Source organism: Orcinus orca, chromosome 6 (assembly GCF_937001465.1).
Source record: "Orcinus orca chromosome 6, mOrcOrc1.1, whole genome shotgun sequence".
Taxonomy (NCBI): domain Eukaryota; kingdom Metazoa; phylum Chordata; class Mammalia; order Artiodactyla; family Delphinidae; genus Orcinus; species Orcinus orca.
This window is the reverse complement of record NC_064564.1, coordinates 6907175-6924711: the sequence shown is the minus strand read 5'-3', so window position 1 is coordinate 6924711 and position 17537 is coordinate 6907175. Positions and strand designations below refer to the sequence as shown.

The window sequence follows — 17537 nt, the reverse complement described above, 5'->3', positions numbered from 1 at the left end:
CCCATCCCCTGGTAACCATAAGTTTGTTTTCTACATCCGTGACTCTATTTGTTTTGTAAATGAGTTCATTTGTAATTTTTTTTAAGATTCCACATATAAACAATATCATATGATATTTGTCTTTCTGTGTCTGACTTCACACAGTATAACAATCTCTAGGTCCACCCATGTTGCTGCAAATGGCACTGTTTTGTTCTTTTTTATGGCTAACATTCCATTGTATGTGTGTGTGTATGTGTGTATATACACATACACACACATATAAACACCACATCTTCTTTATCCATTCATCTGTCAGTGGGCATTTAGGTTGCTTCCATGTCTTGACTATTGTAAACAGTGCTACAGTGAACATTGGGGTGCATGTATCATTCTGAATTATGGTTTTCTCCAGGTATATGCCCAGGAGTGGGATTGCTGGGTCATATGGTAGTTCTATTTTTAGTTGTTTAAGGAACCTCTATACTGTTCTCCATAGTGGCTGTACCAGTTGACATTCCCACCAACAGCATAGGAGGGGTACCTTTTCTCCATACCTGCTCCAGCATTTATTGTTTGTACATTTTTTGATGCTGGCCACTCTGACCAGTATGAGGGAATACCTCATTGTAGTTTTGATTTGCATTTCTCTAATAATTAGTGATTTTGAGCATCTTTTCATGTACCTCTTGGCCATCTGTATGTCTCTTTGGAGAAATGTCTATTCAGGTCTTCTGTCCATTTTTTGATTGGGTTGTTTGATTTTTTGATATTGAGCTGCATAAGTTTGTATATTTTGGAGATTAATCCCTTGTCGTTTGCATTGTTGGCAAATATTTTCTCCCAGTCCATAGGTTGTCTTTTCGTTTTGTTTATCGTTTCCTTTGCTATGCAATAGTTTTTAAGTTTAATTAGGTTCCATTTGTTTACTGTTGTTTTTATTTTCAGTACTCTAGGAAGTGGATCAAAAAAGATCTTGCTGGGGCTTCCCTGGTGGCACAGTGGTTGAGGGTCCGCCTGCCGATGCAGGGGACACGGGTTCGTGCCCTGGTCTGGGAGGATCCCACATGTCGCGGAGTGGCTGGGCCCCTGAGCCATGGCCGCTGAGCGTGCGTGTCCGGAGCCTGTGCTCCGCAGCGGGAGAGGCCACAACAGTGAGAGGCCCGCGTACTGCAAAAAAAAAAAAAAAAAAGATCTTGCTGTGTTTTATGTTAAAGAGTGTTCTGCCTATGTTTTTTCCTAAGAGTTTTATAGTGTCTGGCCTTACATTTATATCTTTAATCCATTTTGAGTTTATTTTTGTGTATGGTATTAGGGAATGTTGTAATTTCATTCTTTTACATGTAGCTGTCCACTTTTCCCAGCACCGCTTATTGAAGAGACTGTGTTTTCCCAATTGTATATTCTTGCCTTGTTCATCATAGATTAATTGACCATATGTATGTGGGTGTATCACTGGACTTTCTATCCTGTTCCACTGATCTGTATTTCAGTCTTTGTGACAGTACCATACTGTTCTGATTACTTGAGATTTGTAGTACAAAGTCAGGTAGTCTGATTCCTCCAGCTCTGTTTTTCTTAAGATTCCTTTGGCTATTTGAGGTCTTCTGTGTCTCCATAGAAATTATAAATTATTTTTGTTCTAATTCTTTAAGAAATATCATAGGGATTGCATTGAATCTGTAGATTGCTTTGGGTAGTATAGTCACTTTCACAATATTGATTCTTCCAATCCAAAAATGTGGTATATCTCTCCATTTGTGTTGTCTCTGATTTCTTTCATCAGTGTCTTATAGTTTTCTGAGTACAGGTCTTTTGCTTTCTTAGGTAGGTTTATTCTTAGGTATTTTATTCTTTTGTTGCGATGGTCAGTGGGATTTTTCCCTTAATTTCTCCTTCTGATCTTTTGTTGTTAGTGTATAGGAATGCAAGAGATTTCTGTGTATTATTTTTGTATCCTGCAACTTTACCAAATTCACTGATGAGTTCCAGTAGTTTTCTGGTAATATATTTAGGATTTTCTATGTGTAGTATCATGTCACCTGCAAACAGTGACAGTTTTAGTACTTCTTTTCCAATTTGTATTCCTTTTATTTCTTTTTCTTCTAATTGCCATGGCTAGGACTTCCAAAACTATGTTGAATAATAGTGGTGAGAGTGGACATCCTTGTCTTGTTCCTGATGTTAGAGGACATGCTTTCAGTTTTTCACCATTGAGAATGATGTTTGCTATGGGATTGTCATATATGACCTTTACTATATTGAGGTAGGTTCCCTCTATGCCCACTTTCTGGAGAGTTTTTATCATAAGTGGCTGTTGACTTTTGTCAGAAGCCTTTTCTGTGTCTATTGAGATGATGCTTTTTTTGGGGGGGGGTACCAAATTACTTTATTTGAAGGAATGGTACTAAAGAAAGGACTTGTAGATATTCTGGTACAACTTACAGAAAAGGTAAGGTAACCCAAACACGTGTGCACTGCCTTGGTGACCAGGGAAGTCACCCCTGCGGCTACGGGAAGCCAGCCTAAGGCTTAGCTCTCATCATCACCATTTCCCAGGGTGTGCTTGTCCAAGAGATACCATGCCATGCCAGAGTCGGGGGCCCCCATCGTGCGCAAGTTGGTTGCGTGGTCACCCAGTTCTTTAATGGATTTCACCTGCTCATTCAGATAATGAGTCTCAATGAAGTCACACCAATGGGGGTCATTTTTCTCCGTGGCCAGTTGGTGCAGTTCCAGTAGTGACTGAGTCACACTTTTCCAAGTGTAGCGCACATTCCATTGCACTCAGCCCACTCTCCCAGTCATCACGGTCTGGTTTCTTGATATCCTGAAGGAAGATTCGGCTACCCCATTGGTTCTGCAGCTTCATCAGTTTCTCAGCATGTTCCCTCTCCTCACAAGATTGGTGAAGAAAGTATTTGGCAAAGTTCTTCAAAGCCACATCATTGTGGTCGAAATAGTACGACATGGACAGGTAGACGTAGGAGGCGTAGCGCTCCGGGTTGATCTGGTGGTTGATGGCAGCCTCTGAGTCCCGGTGGTAGTTCTGGCACACCTGCAAGGGGCATGCGGTCGTCATGGTGGGCGGCTGAGGTGGAATGGTGGCTGCGCGGCGCTGTAACAGCGGCGGGGACCTTGGGGCAGTCGGAGGGCGCTGTGAGTTGGTGGCGAGGGCTGGCTCTGAGCGGCCGGCTGGGGCGGGGGACGAGCGCCGGGTTCCGTCCAAGCACTGTTGAAGCAAGAATCTGCGGCGACTCTCCGCGAGGACTGTCGAGATGCTGCTATTTATTATTTTTCGATTTGTGAATATGGTGTATCACATTGATTGATTTTGCATATATTGAAGAATCCTTGCATCCCTGGGATAAATCCCACGTGATCGTGGTGAAAGATCCTTTTAATGTTTTGTTGGATTCTGTTTGCTAGTATTTTGTTGAGGATTTTTGCCTCTATGTTCATCAGTGATATTGGCCTGTAATTTTCTTTTTTTGTGATATCTTTGTCTGGTTTTGGTATCAGGGTGATGATGGTGGCCTTGTAGAATGAGCTTGGGAGTGTTCCTTTCTCTGCAATTTTCTGGAAGAGTTTGAGGATGGGTGTTAGCTCTTCTCTAAATGTTGGATTGAATTCACCTGTGAAGCCTTCTGGTCCTGGACTTTTGTTGGAAGGTTTAAAATCACAGTGGGTGGCAGCCACACCTGGCTGCTACTCCTGTGCCCACTCCTTTCTTCGAGACACAGGTGAACTGGGACAGGGCCCCCCTCTGGAGAGGGTTGCAGTCGGCCCCCAGGTGTGTGTTTAATTAGAAGCCTGCCCCTTATGCCATAGCTGTGAAGACCACTGCCCTGTGTCACAGAGAGACTGGGGTGCTTCAGTGTGCTCTGCCCCAGGGGATAGCAGGGTAAGAACTGTTTCTCCGTTACAGACTTATGGGACTCGCAAATGTAAGCCCCCCTGGCCGGCAGAGCTAGGCCATTCAGGTGTCCCCTGGGGCCCAGGCCAGTGCACGGACCCCTTTACGGGAGCTAGTGGCAATCTGGAGGCAGAGGGATGGCGTGAAGACAGTGCCTGCCCTTGGGGGTTTCTAGAGAGCCCTCGGGTTGGCCTGACACGTGCCCAGCTAGATGTCTGTCCCTCAGGCTGAACGTAAGCAAAGAAGCCTCTTTCACAGAAGGTCTGGGCGCTTTTCAGTCGGCGGCCTCTGTGCTGGCCCAGTCCATGCAGCCCTGGAAGAAGCATCTCCCAGTGCCCCGCAGCCTTGTCTCATGGACAGAAGCCCCGTTGGCTTTCAAAGCTACACGTCTTGGGGGCTGGTCTCAGAGGCAGGCCTTAAAAGTTGGGGTCCTGGTGAGAGGTTCAAACCCTTCACTCCCCAGGGAAAGCTTGGGGTTGAGTTCCCTCCTCACTGTGGGTCACTGTGCCGGGCAGTGGGGGTCACAGTGAGGCTTTGCCTCAGCCCTCCTGTTGTGACGTGGGTCTGTTCTCATTCACCCGCGGTTTCTTTCGGAGGAAATGGGTCTGTACGTAGTAGCGGATCTGGTGTGTCTGGGGGAGGAACTCTTGAGCCAGAACCCCGTATACTTAATCCCTAAGAGAGCAGCTATGGTATGTGGTTGCAGGACGCTTTCCCAGGGGATCACAGGATCCACTGTTACTCACAGGCACATGTCCGGTAAACTGCTGAGGCAGGCGGGGTTCTGAGCCGGCTGCCAGCGTCCCCCCCCCGGGGTGCACCCCCCTTCTCTCTCACCCATACACAGATCCCAGATCAGATGGTCCCTTAAAAGGCACAGGACTCTCCTTGACCACAGTCAAAGCGTGAGAGGGATTTGTCCCAAGGGGGATTCTCACTGCCGGTTTTGGTGAGGGGGGGGGGTGACACGGCCTGTAGCAGCCCAGTGCTCCCCGCTGACAGACCACGTGGGACCCCGTCCTACAGCCGCAAGGAGCCCAATTCTGTCCCAGGTGCTTGCGCTCAGGTGAGAATGCACTGCAGCAGACACAGTAGTTCTAGTCTGTACCAGTTTATTACAGCAAGCAATAGAAAATGAAAACGACTGAATATTTGCTTCACAAAATTGCAACTATTATTTGTTAAATATTTATTGATGTTAAATCCACATTACACCAGCACAACAATCCAAAGTGGTAAGATCGTACTTATTTCTTTATAAATACATGAAAGGTGGCAAAATAATGCTACTTAATCCCAAACCCAGCAAATCAGCAAAAAGTCACATTCAGAAAAATTTGGCAAGGAAGAGATGATGTTAAGTCATAATTCTACAGTATAGAAAGGTCCAGGAGAGACTTTGCACGGTGTCTGAAACCCGACATCAGCAATGCACGTAGGTGTGGTCAGAGACATGTGCCACTCTGCACAGAACGTGGGCACCAGAGCTCTGGCCTGGCATTTAAAGCTCGCTTGGTTGGTGCTCTTACAAGGAAGTAGAAAGCTGTCCATGTGAAGCAGTGCAATGGGATATACACGGTGGCACACAGATACAAAAGTACTTAAAAAATACTACGTATTGAATGGAGTAACTGAGCTAAGAGAGTTCAACATTTGTATTATAAATAATGAAAGATAAATGTGTTTTGCATGAGGAATACAGTGTGTTCTCTTCATAGGAAAGTACCATTAAAGACTCAGGTTTTATAATATCAGCCCAAATTTGTTTTTTTCTCCTTTTTAAAGTTTATTGGCTCTGACTTAAAACCGTCAAGTCTGGTCAGAATCCATCCACTCCATCTAGCTGATGCAGAATCACAGGCATTCAGAAAGCAGTCTTTGCCGAGATGCCTTTACAAACTACTTGGAACCCAGCACCTTCTTAAGGCGAAAGGTCTCGTGGCAGCAGGGAAGTGAATAGTTTCCATCCACCGTATGGCGGTGCCACGGAGAAAATGCAAGCCAGCACCCCCGTCTTTGTCTCCCCAAGTAGATTAGCGCCCACAGGCTGTCTCTGATCCATGACAATCTCGCAGCTCAGCCCATATTCAACTTGCAGTGCGCACCTCAATCTCCCGCTGCGGCACCAGCTCTGACACTGCAGTGTCCCGAGCACGAGCTTCCCTCCGGCTGACCCTCGAGTTCCTGACTTGGGAATGGCAGTGTTTTGTCGCTTCTATTTTAGGTTAAGTAAGTTTGAAGAAAACCAAAGAAAAGCCTGGCCTTTACCGTCTCGTGCTCCGCTGCTTTCATCTAAGTGAGCACAGTCTGTCTGGTCGTGCTTCCTTTCCCTCTCCTCTCCGCCCCTTCCAGACCCGTCTCCTCCAGATACTACACACCTTGGTCACTTGGGTGGCTGGGATGCCCTTCGTGGAATGGACTGCAATATGCTGCTTCTTTATTCAGAGTACTTCGCATTCTTTTAATATGGTTTGTAAGTAAGCGCCCTACCAAGGTAACAAGAAAAGAAAATACTACACGTAAAGAAAAAAAGGTTAAGAACGAAGGTCTTGGCCTTGTTAGAAAACTCTTGATGTTCACAGAACTGAAGGCAGGTGGCTCCTTGCGCACGGTTTAGTGGAAAGCCGTTCGCGGACGGGCGTTTCCTTGGGCTTCCTGGTGGCACCCTCCTTGTCCCATGCCCCACGTGGGTCCCTGGCTGCATGAGCACACTGCCCTGCAGAGCCCAGGTGGTGTCCCCTGTGGTGCAGCCACCTCCGGGGAGCCCCCCGGCCTCACGCCGGGTGGCAGCACCTACGCTAGGGAAGACACTCGGGACAACACAGGTCATGGTCACCTTTTTTCCGTTAGCACTTTGGCATTTCAGACCCCCTGATTTGCAGCACTTCCCAAAGTTTTAAATTGGCTGATGAATGTGAATTCTCCGTGCAAGGTGTGCATTCCTATCAATCAGCATCGCGTACGCAGCCTCTACGTCTGGTTTACCAGGAAGAAAAGTAGGATTTTGGTGTCCTTTTGTTTCTTAGAGCCAAAGGTATGTTTCTGCCTTTTACGTCCTGTGACAGAGGAGGGTGTGGGTCAAGGCAGCGGTGGTTTCAGCGTCTGGGCTCCGTGGAGAGCGCCAGCTCACAGGTCCTCGCTCTCCACCAGGCCGGGGCTCAGCATCAGGTGGGACGGGCTGGCCTCGGGCTGGAACGCGGCCCTGATGTCGAGTCCCTGGTCCGAGAGCGCGGCGTAGCGGCTGGCCGAGGGCCGCACCCGCTTCGGCTTGGCGCTTGGCGGCGGCTGCTGCCACTGGGCTGCAAGACACAACACGGAACTCAGAATCTAACCAGGCAGCATGGCTCTGTGTGTACCAGACACGTGTTCTTTGCAAAAGACCTAAGAAGTCCTAAAGTGTACGGGTGGTCCTGCAGTCTACTCACATGTTGCAGATTTACTGCCTACACAGGGTGGTGGCACTACAGCAGCTTGGGAACAGAGACAGCGTGTAGTTTATCTCGATAGTCAGTACTCACTGCAGCTCGGGGAGTCCTTTGAAAGGGCTGCTACACTTCCTGATTCTCACTTTGAAAAAAAACTTCAAAGCTCAAAATGGATAAATGCCACAGTAATGACAGTCATCAGGTATTCTGGATGGGTGTTCTAACACAAATTGTTTGAAAGGAACCGGGTGATAGGGAAGGTTGAGGTCAGTCATTTCTTAGGTGTGAAATCAGTTCTGAATTTTTCCTAGTGGTTTTCTTGTCACTAGATCACATAATGCTACTGGGCTAGTTTGTAAACTTAGAACTTTTTTCTTTCAATCTGGGATGCATGTACACAAATACACGTACACAAACACTCACAAACCTACTGCTGAACTGCTTAGGATATGTTAACACAAAGCACTGAGCCACAGAAAGTACGCATTCCAGGTTCAATGGGCCACACGTTTAGAGTGAATTAAGATGCTGTGACAGGATCATAGTAGCTTAGGGAGAAATGTTAAAAGGCAGTCATTTGCACAAGGCAGTAAAAAAATGTGAAAAATCTGTGCTTATGCCTTTGCCTGGTGTTAACCCCTAGGGGTGCTGGGTAAGAAAGCCACAGCTGGGTAGCCGACGCCAGAGAAATCCACATGCACGTTTTGCTAAAAACGCAAAGTTCCTGAGTGATACTTGGGCACTGTTCTTCTGGCGAGGTTCACTATTAATGTTGAGAAACTATAAATAGAAAGAGAAAGAGCAGTGTGAAATTTCTGGCAAATAAAGCGCTAGAGTTGTTGATCAGATCAGAGTAACGTGACTAGGTGTGCTGACGCCCGCCTTGTCGTAACGGAAGGAACCAATAACGCATCGAGGCGAGGGGGAGGGGTACTCACTGTAGACGTCCAGCCGGGCCGTGCAGGACACGATCCCCGCCTCGTTCTTGGCCGACACCGTGTACCAGCCAGCATCGTCCTTGGTGGCTCCCTGGATGAGTAGACACACGTAGCCGTAGTTGTCCTGGTGCAGGCTGCAAAAGACAGACATGGCCATAGGGCTCGAAATGTTTCAGGACACGAAGCATTGCTTCTCATTAGCTCATGAGAAACAGAACTGTGCAAGCAGCGGATAACAGGGTCCTCCTAATTCTGCAGACGCCGCCAGCCCGTGACAACTAATGAGAGAGCAGAGAGGCCGGGAGGCTGAAGGAAGCCGAGCACTTAATTCCCAGGGGGAGCATCTGCCCCCCCCCCCCCCAAGCACTGCCTGCGTTAGGCGGGGAGCCGCTGCACCACACAGCAGGGCAGCCGCCTCCGCAAAGCGCAGGCGTGCGGGGGGCAGGGGCTGGCCCGGGGGCAGCGCACACAGGCGCGTGCTGTGCACCTTCCTTTGGGACCATCAGGACCCCTGCGGGTGGGGGGCGGCCCCGTGGGCTCTCACCTCACGCGGTCCGTGCTGTGAGTGAGCGACTCGTTTTCCTTCTTCCAAAATATCTGCGGCGGCGGCACCCCGGACACGCGGCATTCCAGCCGAACCGGGTACCCGTCCGCCACCCCCGTGTTCTGCAGCTTCTCGAGGAACACGGGGGGCTTGTGCGCTTCCTTAGCTGCAAAGACACGAGACGGATTACCTACCCGTGACGGGCGCAAAAGGTACCACAAAAGAACGCAGGTGCTTTCAGAAATCCCGCTCAACTTTGCTGACGTCGTTTTCCCCTTCAGGCGGCAGGATGCTTGTCCTGTCTCCAAGTTATCCCTCCTCCACCAAGAGACGTTCCTACCCTTCATTCCACGCCTTTCTCTCCTCAGTTCAAGTCCGACAGGCCCGCACCTGCCTGCGTGCTCTCGGGGTGGGGTGGGGTGGGGACCTCCGTCAGGCTGGTGACTGATGAGGGTCCCTGCCTCAGCCCACCGCTGCCATCTAGCGGCGCTGATCCCCTAGATTCCCGCCCTGCTGGCCGAGACACTCTGAGATTTCTAGGTCTTGGCTTAAGAGAGACATACCACAGGCTACAAAGGGGGAAACGAGGAGAGGCAGCTTTAACTAGTTACCTCAACACTAGGAACGTACATTCTATACAAGTTCCAATTTGTATTTCTTTGAAGAAAGCTATGAAAATGACGACTATTACCCAGTCTGGACAAATCAGAACTGTTAGTAACACTCTCAGTGTTCCCTTGGATCTGCGGTGGGAACAGTCCCAGAGGAAGAGGAAGCCTCAGCTACCATCATCCTAGCTGCCAACAATGAGTCTGAGGGTGCGGCCTTCTGCACTCCCTCCTCTGTGACAAATAACAGCAAAGCAAAGGTGAACGTTCTACCTGAAAGTTTTAAAAACCTAAGGCCCTCTATGACCTCGAATTATGTAGAGGGTTAATTTTTATTGGACCTTTTGTGGTTACTTGACCTGGGCCACTCTGGGAAGAGACCTCACTCGGTGCTCTTCCTGGGTCCCAGTTTTCAAAAGAGCATAACTGTGTGAGACGGGCCTTTAGGTCGCAGCGACCCTCCACAGTAGGCATCACAGCTACCTCTGGAGCTTGGCTAGGCAGGCTCGTGGGGACGCAGAGCTTCACAGGATTTCGTCCTTGTGCCACGACTTAGTCCTTCAACTCTGAGCATCATGGCCCCCTTTTCCGTTTGGGGACACTCAGCTGCAGAGACGGACCTGCCAGAGGACACAGCCAGAAAACGAGAGCCGGGCTGGGAGCCGAGCCCCGACTTCCTCCGGAAGTGCCGACGGGGACACCTCGGGCGTGGGGACAAGTACGGTCGGCGGGGGGACCCCAACAGTTGAGTTTTGAGGAGGGCGGGCTGGAGGAAGGAGTGAAACTGAAGCGGGTCTGACACACAGGCTGCACGCTGCCCATGTTTTTGTGCGAACACGTCTGGGTGTTTGTTGTCACGAAAATCCCTAGCCCAGACTGTAGCCGGGCCGCCCGCTGCGTCCTCACTGCTGCTGTCTCCCCCAGGAGCTCGAAGGCTCCTGGCACCAGAGGGGCACCGCAGCCTGGCCCCTGGGAAAGTCACTTCCTCTCTCCTAATTCCCACTGGCTGACTGCCTCATGGGGCTGCCGTGAGGACCAAGTGAGCGCTTTGCATGCAGTGGTGAGAAATAAACACTCCGTTCTGCTTTTTTCAGATGAGCACGGAGAACAGGCTCTCTATTCATGCTCAGCTCCTAGGACACTAGACCTTTCCATAAACTCATTTCCCGTACCTAAGGGTAAAACTTTATTCTGGTAGGTAAATTTCATAAAGATATATAGTCAATTAAAAAGCAAACCTGAGTTTAATCTGTCTATGACATGGGGGGTAGATCACAGTGTTTCAAGGTTTTGAATTCTGAAATCACTGCACATGGCTTCAAAAGCTAGGTCTACGTGGAGAACTTGCTGCACGAGCACATTCTCCCACATCGTCTGGTTCCTGGAGGCCAGGCTGCCGCTGCCTTTCCCGTGTGACACTGGGGGCCCAGGAGAAGGGGAATGGCCCAGAAAAACTGCTCAAACCCTCTTCTCTGGCTGCCAGGCTGACGGGGGAAGGGAAGAAAAATAACCATGGCTACAGCGAAGAAAAAGTGATGTTTCTGACTTGCCAGGTCTTAACACGTTGATGATAATGGTCTATTTTTTTCAGCGATTTGATGTACTTTCCACATGGGTGAGTTTGTTTCTACATCTGACGCTCACCCTGGGAGAGGTTCCCGGGACTTACCTGCGACCACGAGTTCCAGGCTGAAGGAGTTGTGTCCAGCCCGGTTGGTGGCCATGCACGTGTAGACACCGGCGTCCCGGGCCGTGACGGGCTCGATGATCAGAGAGTGCACCCCGTTCTCTCGCACCAGCATCTTGTGGGTGCTGTCCTGGCGGATGGGCTTGCCGTCCAGCAGCCAGCTGAGATCGGGGGTTGGCAGCCCACTGACCTAAACCGGGAAGAAATGCGAATGAATTCCTCTGCTACGGAAACAGCGAAGTCACGAACACCTAAGACACCGGCACAGACTCCTCCTTCAGGACAACATGAGGCTCTTAGCATCAGGTCACGTTTCTTACTTACTTATTTATTTTTGGCTGCGTTGGGTCTTTGTTGCAGTGCGCGGGCTTCTCTTGTTGCGGAGCACGGGCTCTAGGCGCATGGGCTTCAGTAGTTGTGGCACGTGGGCTCAGTAGTTATGGCTCGTGGGCTCTAGAGCACAGGCTCAGTAGTTGTGGTGCACGGGCTTAGTTGCTCCGTGGCATGTGGGATCTTCCCGGACCAGGGCTTGAACCCGTGTCCCCTGCATTGGCGGGCGGATTCTTAACCACTGCACCACCACCAGGGAAGCCCACATTTCTCTTTTGCTTAAAATCTTTGAATAGCTTCTCGGCACACACGGGCTCACTTCTAAACATTTCTTATAGAGCAACCCAGAGAAAAGTGAGATGGGGACTAAAAACATTCGCCATCGTCCTTCCTCACCCAGGTTATAGATGCTGAGGGTGACGTCAGCCCAGGGCTCTGAGCCCTTCCAACCATGACAAGGACTCACACTCAGCTCGCACGGCTCACGACAAAGCCTCTCATCAAGGCTGCTGTAGCTGCGGAGACATTAGTTAATGCAGCCATTAAGACACAGGGCTGTTATTATTTTATAATCCTTCAAAGTAAGTAATAGGAGACATACGAAATGACCCAGAAAGCATCTCAACAAATTAGCCTCACAACGGAAACGTTAAAAAAAACCACCACTCTCCAGACCACGACAGTCGTGCTGACCAGAGATCAGACAAAAGCACGTTGAACGGCTAACGGCATGGCGTGCAGTGAGGGGAGGGGTGGCCACCGTCTGTCAGCTCTTCACTCTAGGGCCCTGCATTCTGAACGGGAAGAAGAGCACCAGTAAGGAAGGCCCTTTCACCCCTACCCCAAAGGCACCAGTGGGAAATCACATACGGAAAGATGTCAGTGGGACTGCAAACCAATTCTTTTGAGAATCAGCTCTGCCAAAATCCGCCAGAGAACTCACAATTGCACTCGTGCTGTGTGACGCTCACGTATACTGCCCCCAGGATGCCTCACCCCCCAACAGACACACACAGCAAAGGCCCAGGGATTTACACAAAAACAATTAAATCACTGGCTAAAAGCGGGCCAGGCTCTGCAGCCTCCCATCCGTCCACCTGCCGCCCCGGCGCTCCACGCCCGCTCTACCTGTCGGGCCAGCACAGGTGCACGGAGGAAGGGGGTGGGCTTTCCCGCCCGGGGCTGCACACCTGGCCCTCTGGGCCGGTCAGGTACCGGCGAGGCCGCAGCAGGTTTAGGAGGGAGACGCCGCACGCACTCTGGGCCCACCTGGGCCAGAGCTGCGCGGCCGGGCAGAGGGGAAGGCCGAGTCCTCTCCCTCTGAGGCCAGCAAGGCGAGCCTGACCTCAGGAACTGGGTCACTGTAAGCAGGCCCCAGCCTGGACAGGTGGGCGGCTCTGGCTGCCGTGGGAACGGGGGGAAGCAGAGGCGTTTACTCCCGGAGGCCGAGAGCTGGCCGGGGCAGTCAGTGCCCGGGGAGCGAGTCGGGGGCCCAGCAGCTGCCTTAGCGACTGGCCTGTTCCCATGATTCTTCTTTCCCTCTTAAAGCGTAAATACACTGGAAAAGATTTTCCACATTTGTCCAGGTCGGATCATAACAGTAAAATCAACGGATTACCTTTTGTTTCCAATATTCTCTTAAAGGCAGGCATTTCAAGGACAGCTGTGTCACTCGCAGAAAAATAAAGTGCTATGATTTCTTTCTTAAATGTGATCAAAAGTAGAGCCAACAGTATTGTGAACCTCCATGTAGCCATCACCTACATTCACTCTCTTCTGTAATTTTTCATATTTTAAAAATAGACCCCAAGCTTTATACTTGCTACTTTATGAAGTATCATTCTAAAAGAACAGATTCTTCTTACATAGTCACAGTTCCCATTTTATACATAAAACTAAAATTAATAGTAATCCCTTGGCATCATCTAATTTTCTCAAAGAAAATTTCCCCTGTGGACTCAAATGTCATTTTACGGGTGGTCTGTATGAATTCTCAGTTACAGACCCCAAATAAATACACACATATAAATATATACACACTGTATATATATAAACTCAATCTGTATACTTATACTGTAAAAAGAATTATGTTGCAAACACTGCAGCTGACAAGGGATTAATCTCCAAAATGTACAAGGAGCTCACGTGGCTCAATAACAAAAAAAACAAAAAACAAACAACAACCCAATCAAAAAATGGGCCAAAGCCCTAAACAGACATTTTTCCAAAGGAGACATACACAGGCACATGAAAAGATGCTCAACACTGCTGATTATTAGAGAAATGCACATCAAAACTACAGTGATGTATCACCTCACACCAGTCAGAATGGCCATCATCAAACAGTTTACAAACAATAAATGGTGGAGAGGGGGTGGAGAAAAGGGAACCCTCCTGGGCTGTTGGTGGGAATGTAAACTGATACAGCCACTATGGAGAACAGTATGGAGGTTCCTTAAAAAACTAAAGATAGAATTACCATACGACCCAGCAATCCCAATACTGGGCATATACCCAGAGAAAACCATAATTCAAAAAGAGTCATGTACCACAATGTTCACTGCAGCACTATTTACAATAGCCAGGACATGGAAGCAACCTAAGTGTCCCTTAACAGATGATAAAGAAGATGTGGCACATACATACAATGGAATACTACTCAGCCATAAAAAAGAATGAAATAATGCCATTTGCAGCAACATGGATGGACCTGGAGATGATCATACTGAGTGAAGTAAGTCAGACAGAGAAAGACCATATGTGGAATCTAAAAATTGATACAAATGAACTAATTTACAAAACACACTCACAGACTTAGAGAATGAACTTATGGTTACCGGGGGGAAGGGTGGGGGCGGAGGGATGAATTGGGAGACTGGGACTGACACGTACACACTACTATTTACGAAACAGATAACCAACAAGGACCTACTGTATTGAGCACAGGGAACTCTGCTCAACATTCTGTAATCTAAATGGGAAAAGAACTTGGAAAAAGAATAGATACATGCATATGCATAACTGAATCACTTTGCTGTACACCTGAAACTAACACAACACTGTTAATCAACTATAGTTCAATATAAAATAAAAATTAAATTACGCTGGAGGGACTTTCCTGGTGGTGCGGTAGTTAAGAACCCACCTGCCCATGCAGGGGACACCGGTTTGATCCCTAGTCTGGGAAGATCTCACATGACACGAAGCAACTAAGCCCGTGCGCCCCAACTACTGAGCCTGCGCTCTAGAGCCCACGAGCCACAACTACTGAGCCCACGTACCACAACTACTGAGCCCACACGCCTAGGGCCTGTGCTCCAAAATGAGAAGCCACCGCAATGAGAAGCCCATGCACAGCAACGAAAACCCAACGCAGCCAAAAAATAAATTTATATTGAAAATTTATGCTGGAAAGTATTTTATACATTTTAAATACATTTCTACAAGCTTTTTATACATTTCTACAAGCCCAGAGTTAACCCTCTAAGTGCCTTACATCTTGTGTTCTGCAATTCCAGAGACAACCAGCAGAGAGAGCCCAAATTACTTTTTTAAAAGTGTATTCATATTTCAGAGCTAACATTTAAATTTAAGGTCAATAAATAATGGGGCAAAAACACAAAACAATCAAAAAATTTCAGACCAGTGATTCCTACACATTTTTGGCCTCGAGGTCCTCTGGGAAGCTGATGGCAGGTGTACCACATACAACCTCCTGTGTAATTTCAGGCCCACACACCTGATGAGACCTGCTCACCCCAGGACCTGGTTAAGAAGCCCTATTGTCGACGGAATGAAGGTGCTGCTTGGATGTCTCTTAGAAACAGGAAATGGGAGGCCTGAGATAGTAGGTGTGTGGATACAAAATTTGTATGAAAACAGAGTAAATATAAGTAAGATCAGGACAGAGAACAGATCCAACAGTCATTACTTCAACAAAAAGGGCGACTCTGAGGGATAAAACCTCCCAGTTCACTTTCTGGAGTATGGTACACAGGGTTCTAGGTAAAGGACATATTCAACAAAAACTTAAAAATCAAAGAAAAGAATGATTTGAAACGTATATAAGTATTAGTATGTTCCACTCATTTTCTCTCCTCTTCTGCTAGGAAACATTTTAAAGATGTACACTTTACATAATTTCCCCAAAAGGAACTAAAGGGAAGCGGTATTGCAGGGAGAAGGGAGGCACCCAAGCCCCTCACCTTACAGTCCATCCTGCAGAGCCTGCCCTCCTGGACCGTCAGGTCCCCGGGAGCCTGCAGGAAGTGCGGTCGGAAGAATCGCTCCTGAATCGGTTCACCTTCGTCGGCACTGTCCCTGGATCTCGAACGAGACCTTCGGACGAGAGAGAAAACCAACAGATGGAAAGAAAGATGGGGGAGGGGAGGGAGAACGCCACAAAGATAGACAATATAGATAGATGGAAAGAAAGATGGGGGCAGAGAGAGAGGGAGGGAGAATGCCACACAGATACACACAGAGGGAAAGATGGGGGAGGGGAGGGAGAATGCCACAAATATAGTTAAATAGATGGAAAGAAAGATGGGGGCAGAGAAAGAGAGAGGGAGAATGACACATAGATAAATACAGACAGATGGAAAGAAAGGGGGGAGGAGGAGGAAGGAGAACGACACACAAATGATAGGTAATATAAATAGACAGTAGGTATTGTCAGGTTCTTAGTTATCTCTTCTCTATAATACATGGGGCAATAATATAATTTCCTTACCTGCTTACCTAGCTCCTAATCCCAGGGTTCATACCATAAAGACAGTAAAACAAAATCTTGTTTCGTTTGGAAGTTTATTATACATTTAATAATCTGCTAATTGCAGACTTCAAATAATCGGCTATCCTAACCCTTACAGCTAGCATAAATCGTGAAAGGGGAAAATGGGGAACTAACAGTAACCTATTTTTTCCTGAATAAATATTTTTAAAGCTGTATGAGAAGCAGCAGCAGCTGTTGCTCATTTATTACCAAATATTTTTCAACAGAAATCAGGACAGCTTCCACTGTGATTGTAAACTTGCAGGAAATTAAAAGTTCTTACTATTTAAAAAGGATGAATATCATTCTAATAAAAATTTCTTTTCATATTAACCAGAAAAACAAATCACATTTTAGGCAGGTTTTCTTCTGTATCCGTTAACCATATGCCTAAAGCAGTAATTTCTATTCCTTTTTTTTGCTTTAGCATAAAATTGTGCACATCTCCCAGATTTTGTGCACCATTCTTGGTTCTGAGGATGCTGCCAGAGCCGCCGTTAAGAGCAGTATGATTTAAAGTGACTGCAGGGAAGACTTAGGAGTGAGGTGTTGAAACTAACCCTGCCGGAGATCACTGGGAGGTAAGTTAAGAAACACTTCAGTAGCAGAAGTAGGAGCAAAGCAAATGAAAAATTAGTATAATACGCTAGTAATCACCAGCCTTCACCCACCAGGTCTCATTTACGAGCACAATGCCCTTTCAGGAGTCAGTGGCCCACAAACGGCTGAAATGCACGGAAGGCCCCGAGTGAAGCCGGAGAGAACGGACCTGCTGCAGCTGTGCTGTGCTCACAGGCGCGGGGGCAGGTGATGCTGTGCGCCAAGTCCCGCCCCAAGAAACCTGAATCAAACCTGCGAGTGCCGAGGCCGGAGCTGCCTCCCAAACGCCGGCACAAGCCCGCGTGGGGCGTGAGCCCGCCCGCTGCTGCTTGCCGTGTCCTGCTCCTCCGGTGGCCTCACTGGCATGTCCTCCCCTGTGCTAGGCCCAGGGGCCGGCCCCATCTGTAGCCACGTGTGTCACTGAGAACCACAGCCCCGCTGCCCATCCTCACGTGCACTCGCTCGGGGCCACGGGGCAAGTCTGACCTACGAGGCTAGGATCTGACAAGCTTGTGACCTAAGCGACCGGATAAGGAACCTTCGCACACGAGCCGATCTTAGGAAACCCAGGGGGCAGCCCACGTGATGCTGGTGAGGAAAGCGTGGCTAGAGCCTGGGTGCCACCGACCAGTGTGTCCGTGGTGACGTGGCTGCCGCCCGCCCACACGCGGCACGTGTCGGAGGGCGCCAGGCCCAGCCGGTACGTCCTCCACCCCGCCCCCAGCTAGAAAGGAGG

At 48.6% G+C, this 17537-nt stretch overlaps 2 protein-coding genes, 1 long non-coding RNA gene and 1 pseudogene across 8 annotated transcripts in view; 2 read left to right on the top strand and 2 right to left on the bottom strand.

Moving 5' to 3' along the window:
• The window catches only part of CBR4 (carbonyl reductase 4), a 93689-nt gene that overhangs the window by 68433 nt on the left and 7719 nt on the right, over positions 1-17537 (top strand). The window lies entirely within an intron of this gene.
• On the bottom strand, positions 2354-3459 carry LOC101285469 (ferritin heavy chain-like; annotated as a pseudogene).
• PALLD (palladin, cytoskeletal associated protein) overlaps positions 4991-17537 on the bottom strand; it is a 276660-nt gene continuing 264113 nt past the window's right edge. For all 6 annotated transcript variants that reach the window (XM_049711349.1, XM_049711351.1, XM_049711350.1 and 3 more), the window contains 5 exons: positions 15633-15765; positions 11080-11287; positions 8803-8968; positions 8259-8392; positions 4991-7194 (listed from right to left, as the gene is read on the bottom strand). In XM_049711349.1, the coding sequence (XP_049567306.1) occupies positions 7022-7194; positions 8259-8392; positions 8803-8968; positions 11080-11287; positions 15633-15765 (814 nt within the window). In that variant the 3' untranslated portion in view covers positions 4991-7021. The remainder of the gene's footprint in view (positions 7195-8258; positions 8393-8802; positions 8969-11079; positions 11288-15632; positions 15766-17537) is intronic.
• Positions 9195-13611, top strand: LOC125964786 (uncharacterized). Its single transcript, XR_007478062.1, has 2 exons — positions 9195-10128; positions 11002-13611. It is a non-coding gene; the product is annotated as an uncharacterized LOC125964786 (long non-coding RNA).